We start from the raw sequence: 11,379 nt of genomic DNA on the forward strand, positions 1-11,379 counted from the left end.
ACACTGACCTGTTAGAGCCTTCCACACACAGGTACTGGACTCACCCAACACACTGACCTGTTAGAGCCTCTGTAGACTTCCACACACAGGTACTGGACTCACCCAACACACTGACCTGTTGGAGCCTTCCACACACAGGTACTGGTCTCACCCAACACACTGATCTGTTACAGCCTTCCACACACAGGTACTGGTCTCTCCCAACACACTGACCTGTTAGAGCCTTCCACACACAGGTACTGGACTCACCCAACACACTGACCTGTTAGAGCCTTCCACACACAGGTACTGGACTCACCCAACACACTGACCTGTTAGAGCCTTCCACACACAGGTACTGGACTCACCCAACACACTGACCTGTTAGAGCCTCTGTAGCCTTCCACACACAGGTACTGGTCTCACCCAACACACTGACCTGTTAGAGCCTTCCACACACAGGTACTGGTCTCACCCAACACACTGACCTGTTACAGCCTTCCACACACAGGTACTGGACTCACCCAACACACTGACCTGTTAGAGCGTTCCACACACAGGTACTGGTCTCACCCAACACACTGACCTGTTACAGCCTTCCACACACAGGTACTGGACTCACCCAACACACTGACCTGTTAGAGCCTTCCACACACAGGTACTGTTCTCACCCAACACACTGACCTGTTAGAGCGTTCCACACACAGGTACTGGTCTCACCCAACACACTGACCTGTTAGAGCCTCTGTAGCCTTCCACACACAGGTACTGGACTCACCCAACACACTGACCTGTTAGAGCCTTCCACACACAGGTACTGGACTCACCCAACACACTGACCTGTTAGAGCCTTCCACACACAGGTACTGGACTCACCCAACACACTGACCTGTTAGAGCCTTCCACACACAGGTACTGGACTCACCCAACACACTGACCTGTTAGAGCCTCTGTAGACTTCCACACACAGGTACTGGACTCACCCAACACACTGATCTGTTAGAGCCTTCCACACACAGGTACTGGTCTCACCCAACACACTGACCTGTTAGAGCCTCTGTAGACTTCCACACACAGGTACTGGACTCACCCAACACACTGATCTGTTAGAGCCTTCCACACACAGGTACTGGACTCACCCAACACACTGACCTGTTAGAGCCTTCCACACACAGGTACTGGACTCACCCAACACACTGACCTGTTAGAGCCTCTGTAGCCTTCCACACACAGGTACTGGACTCACCCAACACACTGACCAGTTAGAGCCTTCCACACACAGGTACTGGACTCACCCAACACACTGACCTGTTAGAGCCTTCCACACACAGGTACTGGACTCACCCAACACACTGACCTGTTAGAGCCTTCCACACACAGGTACTGGACTCACCCAACACACTGACCTGTTAGAGCCTTCCACACACAGGTACTGGACTCACCCAACACACTGACCTGTTAGAGCCTCTGTAGACTTCCACACACAGGTACTGGTCTCACCCAACACACTGACCTGTTAGAGCCTTCCACACACAGGTACTGGACTCACCCAACACACTGACCTGTTAGAGCCTCTGTAGACTTCCACACACAGGTACTGGACTCACCCAACACACTGATCTGTTAGAGCCTTCCACACACAGGTACTGGACTCACCCAACACACTGCCCTGTTGGAGCCTTCCACACACAGGTACTGGTCTCACCCAACACACTGATCTGTTACAGCCTTCCACACACAGGTACTGGTCTCTCCCAACACACTGATCTGTTAGAGCCTTCCACACACAGGTACTGGACTCACCCAACACACTGACCTGTTAGAGCCTTCCACACACAGGTACTGGACTCACCCAACACACTGACCTGTTAGAGCCTTCCACACACAGGTACTGGACTCACCCAACACACTGACCTGTTAGAGCCTCTGTAGCCTTCCACACACAGGTACTGGTCTCACCCAACACACTGACCTGTTAGAGCCTTCCACACACAGGTACTGGACTCACCCAACACACTGACCTGTTAGAGCCTTCCACACACAGGTACTGGACTCACCCAACACACTGACCTGTTAGAGCCTTCCACACACAGGTACTGGACTCACCCAACACACTGACCTGTTAGAGCCTCTGTAGACTTCCACACACAGGTACTGGACTCACCCAACACACTGATCTGTTAGAGCCTTCCACACACAGGTACTGGTCTCACCCAACACACTGACCTGTTAGAGCCTTCCACACACAGGTACTGGACTCACCCAACACACTGACCTGTTAGAGCCTTCCACACACAGGTACTGGACTCACCCAACACACTGACCTGTTAGAGCCTCTGTAGACTTCCACACACAGGTACTGGACTCACCCAACACACTGATCTGTTAGAGCCTTCCACACACAGGTACTGGTCTCACCCAACACACTGACCTGTTAGAGCCTCTGTAGACTTCCACACACAGGTACTGGACTCACCCAACACACTGATCTGTTAGAGCCTTCCACACACAGGTACTGGACTCACCCAACACACTGACCTGTTAGAGCCTTCCACACACAGGTACTGGACTCACCCAACACACTGACCTGTTAGAGCCTTCCACACACAGGTACTGGACTCACCCAACACACTGACCTGTTAGAGCCTTCCACACACAGGTACTGGACTCACCCAACACACTGACCTGTTAGAGCCTTCCACACACAGGTACTGGACTCACCCAACACACTGACCTGTTAGAGCCTCTGTAGACTTCCACACACAGGTACTGGTCTCACCCAACACACTGACCTGTTAGAGCCTTCCACACACAGGTACTGGACTCACCCAACACACTGACCTGTTAGAGCCTCTGTAGACTTCCACACACAGGTACTGGACTCACCCAACACACTGATCTGTTAGAGCCTTCCACACACAGGTACTGGACTCACCCAACACACTGCCCTGTTGGAGCCTTCCACACACAGGTACTGGTCTCACCCAACACACTGACCTGTTAGAGCCTTCCACACACAGGTACTGGACTCACCCAACACACTGACCTGTTAGAGCCTTCCACACACAGGTACTGGACTCACCCAACACACTGACCTGTTAGAGCCTTCCACACACAGGTACTGGACTCACCCAACACACTGACCTGTTAGAGCCTCTGTAGCCTTCCACACACAGGTACTGGACTCACCCAACACACTGACCTGTTAGAGCCTTCCACACACAGGTACTGGTCTCACCCAACACACTGACCTGTTAGAGCCTTCCACACACAGGTACTGGTCTCACCCAACACACTGATCTGTTAGAGCGTTCCACACACAGGTACTGGACTCACCCAACACACTGACCTGTTAGAGCCTTCCACACACAGGTACTGGACTCACCCAACACACTGACCTGTTAGAGCCTTCCACACACAGGTACTGGACTCACCCAACACACTGACCTGTTAGAGCCTTCCACACACAGGTACTGGTCTCACCCAACACACTGACCTGTTAGAGCCTCTGTAGCCTTCCACACACAGGTACTGGACTCACCCAACACACTGACCTGTTAGAGCCTTCCACACACAGGTACTGGTCTCACCCAACACACTGACCTGTTAGAGCCTTCCACACACAGGTACTGGTCTCACCCAACACACTGATCTGTTAGAGCGTTCCACACACAGGTACTGGACTCACCCAACACACTGATCTGTTAGAGCCTCTATAGACTTCCACACACAGGTACTGGTCTCACCCAACACACTGATCTGTTACAGCCTTCCACACACAGGTACTGGTCTCTCCCAACACACTGATCTGTTAGAGCCTTCCACACACAGGTACTGGACTCACCCAACACACTGACCTGTTAGAGCCTCTGTAGACTTCCACACACAGGTACTGGACTCACCCAACACACTGATCTGTTAGAGCCTTCCACACACAGGTACTGGACTCACCCAACACACTGCCCTGTTGGAGCCTTCCACACACAGGTACTGGTCTCACCCAACACACTGACCTGTTAGAGCCTTCCACACACAGGTACTGGACTCACCCAACACACTGACCTGTTAGAGCCTTCCACACACAGGTACTGGACTCACCCAACACACTGACCTGTTAGAGCCTTCCACACACAGGTACTGGACTCACCCAACACACTGACCTGTTAGAGCCTCTGTAGCCTTCCACACACAGGTACTGGACTCACCCAACACACTGACCTGTTAGAGCCTTCCACACACAGGTACTGGTCTCACCCAACACACTGACCTGTTAGAGCCTTCCACACACAGGTACTGGTCTCACCCAACACACTGATCTGTTAGAGCGTTCCACACACAGGTACTGGACTCACCCAACACACTGACCTGTTAGAGCCTTCCACACACAGGTACTGGACTCACCCAACACACTGACCTGTTAGAGCCTTCCACACACAGGTACTGGACTCACCCAACACACTGACCTGTTAGAGCCTTCCACACACAGGTACTGGTCTCACCCAACACACTGACCTGTTAGAGCCTCTGTAGCCTTCCACACACAGGTACTGGACTCACCCAACACACTGACCTGTTAGAGCCTTCCACACACAGGTACTGGTCTCACCCAACACACTGACCTGTTAGAGCCTTCCACACACAGGTACTGGTCTCACCCAACACACTGATCTGTTAGAGCGTTCCACACACAGGTACTGGACTCACCCAACACACTGATCTGTTAGAGCCTCTATAGACTTCCACACACAGGTACTGGTCTCACCCAACACACTGATCTGTTACAGCCTTCCACACACAGGTACTGGTCTCTCCCAACACACTGATCTGTTAGAGCCTTCCACACACAGGTACTGGACTCACCCAACACACTGACCTGTTAGAGCCTTCCACACACAGGTACTGGACTCACCCAACACACTGACCTGTTAGAGCCTCTGTAGCCTTCCACACACAGGTACTGGTCTCACCCAACACACTGACCTGTTAGAGCCTTCCACACACAGGTACTGGACTCACCCAACACACTGACCTGTTAGAGCCTTCCACACACAGGTACTGGACTCACCCAACACACTGACCTGTTAGAGCCTTCCACACACAGGTACTGGTCTCACCCAACACACTGACCTGTTAGAGCCTTCCACACACAGGTACTGGACTCACCCAACACACTGACCTGTTAGAGCCTTCCACACACAGGTACTGGACTCACCCAACACACTGACCTGTTAGAGCCTCTGTAGACTTCCACACACAGGTACTGGTCTCACCCAACACACTGACCTGTTAGAGCCTTCCACACACAGGTACTGGACTCACCCAACACACTGACCTGTTAGAGCCTTCCACACACAGGTACTGGACTCACCCAACACACTGACCTGTTAGAGCCTCTGTAGCCTTCCACACACAGGTACTGGTCTCACCCAACACACTGACCAGTTAGAGCCTCTGTAGACTTCCACACACAGGTACTGGTCTCACCCAACACACTGGTCTGTTAGAGCCTTCCACACACAGGTACTGGACTCACCCAACACACTGATCTGTTAGAGCCTCTATAGACTTCCACACACAGGTACTGGTCTCACCCAACACACTGACCTGTTAGAGCCTTCCACACACAGGTACTGGACTCACCCAACACACTGACCTGTTAGAGCCTTCCACACACAGGTACTGGACTCACCCAACACACTGACCTGTTAGAGCCTCTGTAGCCTTCCACACACAGGTACTGGTCTCACCCAACACACTGACCTGTTAGAGCCTTCCACACACAGGTACTGGTCTCACCCAACACACTGACCTGTTAGAGCCTTCCACACACAGGTACTGGTCTCACCAAACACACTGACCTGTTAGAGCCTCTGTAGACTTCCACACACAGGTACTGGACTCACCCAACACACTGACCTGTTAGAGCCTTCCACACACAGGTACTGGTCTCACTCACACAAACTATTTAACCAGGAAGTCCCATTCAAGACGAGGGACCCATTTTAAAAAAGGACACCTGGGTCATATTCATTAGTGCACTGTAGCAAAATGCTTTGCAACGGAAATTGAAAAATAGCATTTCTTACTGGACATTTCTGGTTATTCTCTCCCTGTTTCCATCTGTTTGATGATTAAATAAGCCAATGGCCGAGATGGCAGATTTCCTGATTTATGTATCGTTTCCTTCAGCTGTTCTTCAAGAGCAGAGGCATCCTGAACGAGGAGGGCTTCATCCTGTTTGTGAGGAAGAACGCCATCATCGTCCTCATCCCTAAGTTTGGTCTGGAGGGAACGGTGTTCTTTGAGAACAAAGACAAACCCAGCCCCAAACTGGTCTTCAACGAAGAGGTACCCTCGCTGTGTGTCAGAGAAAATTCAAGCAATTTTTTTTGTGTATGGCTCGACTGTAACTCTGTGTGTGTGTGTGTGTGTGTGTGTGTGAGAGCAGGCTCCTAGTCTGACGGTGGAGGGCCACTCCTTCAACATGTTTGACAAGGTCAAAGTGACCATCAGTCTGGACGCGTCCAACGTCCAGCACCAGAAGATCAGAATGTCCCTGGTCGAACCTGTGGTACGTTTGTTTCAAACTCTCTCTGTAATGTCACATCAGATCCTACGGTGGTCATTTCCATGTAGTTATTTACTAAAACGGTGTTCAGGTAACAGTTTGTGTCTGAGGTAAAATAGCCTTCTGTCATGTCAGGGTTGGACATGTAACTGATATTGTGTTGTAGATCAGTCATTTCAGGGTTGGACATGTAACTGATATTGTGTTGTAGATCAGTCATTTCAGGGTTGGACATGTAACTGATATTGTGTTGTAGATCAGTCATTTCAGGGTTGGACATGTAACTGATATTGTGTTGTAGATCAGTCATTTCAGGGTTGGACATGTAACTGATATTGTGTTGTAGATCAGTCATTTCAGGGTTGGACATGTAACTGATATTGTGTTGTAGATCAGTCATTTCAGGGTTGGACATGTAACTGATATTGTTGTTTTGTAGATCTCTGGAGTGAGTGTGGCGCCATCTGAACCAGAACCAGAGGCCAAGAGAACTAAACTGGACCGTTGAATAACACCATCCTCACACTGAGATCTCTCTCTTAGCTCAGTTTTGAGTTATTTTAAATGTTTAGCTTTTTTTCTACATGACAAGCAGAGAACATCCTGTGGTTAATATGGTTCTGATTTGAAACAGAACCTTTTTTCCTTGACTTATAGAACGTCAACCTTCCAGGTAAATGTTAATGAAATGCCAGTAACCTGTAGAATGGGGTAATATACTGTGGCAAGACGGTCTATTCTAGAAGGAATGTTTCCTTGTACAACTCCCAATAAATCTCTTGGTTTTAGCCAATGTTCCTTTTCTCATCTCTTTGGCTTGTCTCTCTGTTTCGTGATTGGAGTAGATGCATTTAATTGAAATGTAGCCACGCCCAGGCAACATGTAGCCAGAGAAACTAAAGAGTAGCCAGAGAAACTAAAGAGTAACCAGGAAACTAAAGGGTAACCAGGAAACTAAAGGGTAACCAGGAAACTAAAGGGTAACCAGGAAACTAAAGGGTAACCAGGAAACTAAAGGGTAACCAGGAAACTAAAGGGTAACCAGGAAACTAAAGGGTAACCAGGAAACTAAAGGGTAACCAGGCAACTAAAGGGTAACCAGGCAACTAAAGGGTAGCCAGGCAACTAAAGGGTAACCAGGAAACTAAAGGGTAACCAGGAAACTAAAGGGTAACCAGGAAACTAAAGGGTAACCCAGTTGTACAACATTTAATGTGGCTCAGTGTTCTAGTCAGAACTTTACACCCATTCAATAACACTTCCTTCTTAAAACAATCAGCTGTTCAGATGGTGGCTTTGTTTAAAAGGGTAGCTCTGCAGTTATACAAATATTTATAACAAAATGTACAATAAAAATCCTTAATCACAATTCACATTCCCGTAATTGTTTAACTGATCAAAAATAAAAATGATTCATATAATGCTAAATTCACAATCGATAAGAATATAAAATGTATAAATACATATCAAGTTTCATCAGTCCCTTGTTCATGTCAGCACTAAGTTATCCAAAATAGCACTGTATTCCCTATTTAGTGCACCATTGACCAACGCCCACAGGGCTCAAAAGTAGTGCACTATATAGGGTGCCATTCCGGACACCTTAGTGAGCACATTTCAACTCCATTACGAGGGATAGCTAGCGCCAATAGGAATTCATTTCAACTCCATTACGAGGGATAGCTAGCGCCAATAGGAATTCATTTCAACTCCATTACGAGGGATAGCTAGCGCCAATAGGAATTCATTTCAACTCCATTACGAGGGATAGCTAGCGCCAATAGGAATTCATTTCAACTCCATTACGAGGGATAGCTAGCGCCAATAGGAATTCATTTCAACTCCATTACGAGGGATAGCTAGCGCCAATAGGAATTCATTTCAACTCCATTACGAGGGATAGCTAGCGCCAATAGGAATTCATTTCAACTCCATTACGAGGGATAGCTAGCGCCAATAGGAATTCATTTCAACTCCATTACGAGGGATAGCTAGCGCCAATAGGAATTCATTTCAACTCCATTACGAGGGATAGCTAGCGCCAATAGGAATTCATTTCAACTCCATTACGAGGGATAGCTAGCGCCAATAGGAATTCATTTCAACTCCATTACGAGGGATAGCTAGCGCCAATAGGAATTCATTTCAACTCCATTACGAGGGATAGCTAGCGCCAATAGGAATTCATTTCAACTCCATTACGAGGGATAGCTAGCGCCAATAGGAATTCATTTCAACTCCATTACGAGGGATAGCTAGCGCCAATAGGAATTCATTTCAACTCCATTACGAGGGATAGCTAGCGCCAATAGGAATTCATTTCAACTCCATTACGAGGGATAGCTAGCGCCAATAGGAATTCATTTCAACTCCATTACGAGGGATAGCTAGCGCCAATAGGAATTCATTTCAACTCCATTACGAGGGATAGCTAGCGCCAATAGGAATTCATTTCAACTCCATTACGAGGGATAGCTAGCGCCAATAGGAATTCATTTCAACTCCATTACGAGGGATAGCTAGCGCCAATAGGAATTCATTTCAACTCCATTACGAGGGATAGCTAGCGCCAATAGGAATTCATTTCAACTCCATTACGAGGGATAGCTAGCGCCAATAGGAATTCATTTCAACTCCATTACGAGGGATAGCTAGCGCCAATAGGAATTCATTTCAACTCCATTACGAGGGATAGCTAGCGCCAATAGGAATTCATTTCAACTCCATTACGAGGGATAGCTAGCGCCAATAGGAATTCATTTCAACTCCATTACGAGGGATAGCTAGCGCCAATAGGAATTCATTTCAACTCCATTACGAGGGATAGCTAGCGCCAATAGGAATTCATTTCAACTCCATTACGAGGGATAGCTAGCGCCAATAGGAATTCATTTCAACTCCATTACGAGGGATAGCTAGCGCCAATAGGAATTCATTTCAACTCCATTACGAGGGATAGCTAGCGCCAATAGGAATTCATTTCAACTCCATTACGAGGGATAGCTAGCGCCAATAGGAATTCATTTCAACTCCATTACGAGGGATAGCTAGCGCCAATAGGAATTCATTTCAACTCCATTACGAGGGATAGCTAGCGCCAATAGGAATTCATTTCAACTCCATTACGAGGGATAGCTAGCGCCAATAGGAATTCATTTCAACTCCATTACGAGGGATAGCTAGCGCCAATAGGAATTCATTTCAACTCCATTACGAGGGATAGCTAGCGCCAATAGGAATTCATTTCAACTCCATTACGAGGGATAGCTAGCGCCAATAGGAATTCATTTCAACTCCATTACGAGGGATAGCTAGCGCCAATAGGAATTCATTTCAACTCCATTACGAGGGATAGCTAGCGCCAATAGGAATTCATTTGTGCGAATGGCAGCATCTAAACATGGTCACTCAGCCGGGGTGTATTCAGTACACGGATTCTGTTGCTAAATGTTTTGCAACAAACGGTTTACTCTAAACAAAGCGTTTGGCAACAATTTGTTTCTATTGGACAAATTCAGGTAGGTTCCATTTCTAGAGTAAACGGTTTCCATTGCAATTGTTTTGCAACAGAATCCGATTAATGAATACACCCCTGACATGGCTGCTTTAAAACGTTGCAACATTGGCAAGACATCTTCATAGGCTTCAGCTGGGAGGTTAAAGGTGGGAGAGGCTTCCTTGTGTTCTCTTCCAATCGGCTCACTCAATGGTGTTGCGGAAAAACAGTCTGGAAAACAAAACAGTATTCTCCATTCACATGTGCGTCTTCATAAGCTGAATCACGTCAGTCATGGTTTAGTAATGTGTAAAAAAATTAAATACGATCCTATTCTGGTGTCAGAGGAAAGCACTAAACATTGTCAAAGACCCCAGCAACCAAAGTTATTCTCTCTGCTACCACACAGCAAGAGGTACCGGTGTACCAAGTCTGGGACCATCAGCCTGCTGAACAGCTTCTACCTCCATCAGACTGCTGAACAGCTTCTACCTCCATCAGACTGCTGAACAGCTTCTACCTCCATCAGACTGCTGAACAGCTTCTACCTCCAGGCCATCAGACTGCTGAACAGCTTCTACCTCCATCAGACTGCTGAACAGCTTCTACCTCCATCAGACTGCTGAACAGCTTCTACCTCCATCAGACTGCTGAACAGCTTCTACCTCCAGGCCATCAGACTGCTGAACAGCTTCTACCTCCAGGCCATCAGACTGCTGAACAGCTTCTACCTCCAGGCCATCAGACTGCTGAACAGCTTCTACCTCCAGGCCATCAGACTGCTGAACAGCTTCTACCTCCAGGCCATCAGACTGCTGAACAGCTTCTACCTCCAGGCCATCAGACTGCTGAACAGCTTCTACCTCCAGGCCATCAGACTGCTGAACAGCTTCTACCTCCAGGCCATCAGACTGCTGAACAGCTTCTACCTCCAGGCCATCAGACTGCTGAACAGCTTCTACCTCCAGGCCATCAGACTGCTGAACAGCTTCTACCTCCAGGCCATCAGACTGCTGAACAGCTTCTACCTCCAGGCCATCAGACTGCTGAACAGCTTCTACCTCCAGGCCATCAGACTGCTGAACAGCTTCTACCTCCAGGCCATCAGACTGCTGAACAGCTTCTACCTCCAGGCCATCAGACTGCTGAACAGCTTCTACCTCCAGGCCATCAGACTGCTGAACAGCTTCTACCTCCAGGCCATCAGACTGCTGAACAGCTTCTACCTCCAGGCCATCAGACTGCTGAACAGCTTCTACCGCCATCAGACTGCTGAACAGCTTCTACCGCCATCAGACTGCTGAACAGCTTCTACCGCCATCAGACTGCTGAACAG

General features: G+C 48.3%; 1 protein-coding gene across 1 annotated transcript in view; it reads left to right on the plus strand.

The window, feature by feature from the left end:
• Positions 1-7,335, plus strand: part of LOC129849531 (exosome complex exonuclease RRP44-like) — a 28,526-nt gene extending 21,191 nt beyond the window's left edge. Inside the window, exons 3-5 of the mRNA XM_055916344.1 lie at positions 6,169-6,327; positions 6,428-6,550; positions 6,987-7,335. Of these exons, the coding sequence (XP_055772319.1) occupies positions 6,169-6,327; positions 6,428-6,550; positions 6,987-7,055 (351 nt within the window). The 3' untranslated portion in view covers positions 7,056-7,335. The remainder of the gene's footprint in view (positions 1-6,168; positions 6,328-6,427; positions 6,551-6,986) is intronic.
• The last annotated feature ends 4,044 nt before the right edge of the window (positions 7,336-11,379 follow it).

This window comes from Salvelinus fontinalis, unplaced genomic scaffold, assembly GCF_029448725.1.
Source record: "Salvelinus fontinalis isolate EN_2023a unplaced genomic scaffold, ASM2944872v1 scaffold_1514, whole genome shotgun sequence".
Classification (NCBI taxonomy): Eukaryota; Metazoa; Chordata; class Actinopteri; order Salmoniformes; family Salmonidae; genus Salvelinus; species Salvelinus fontinalis.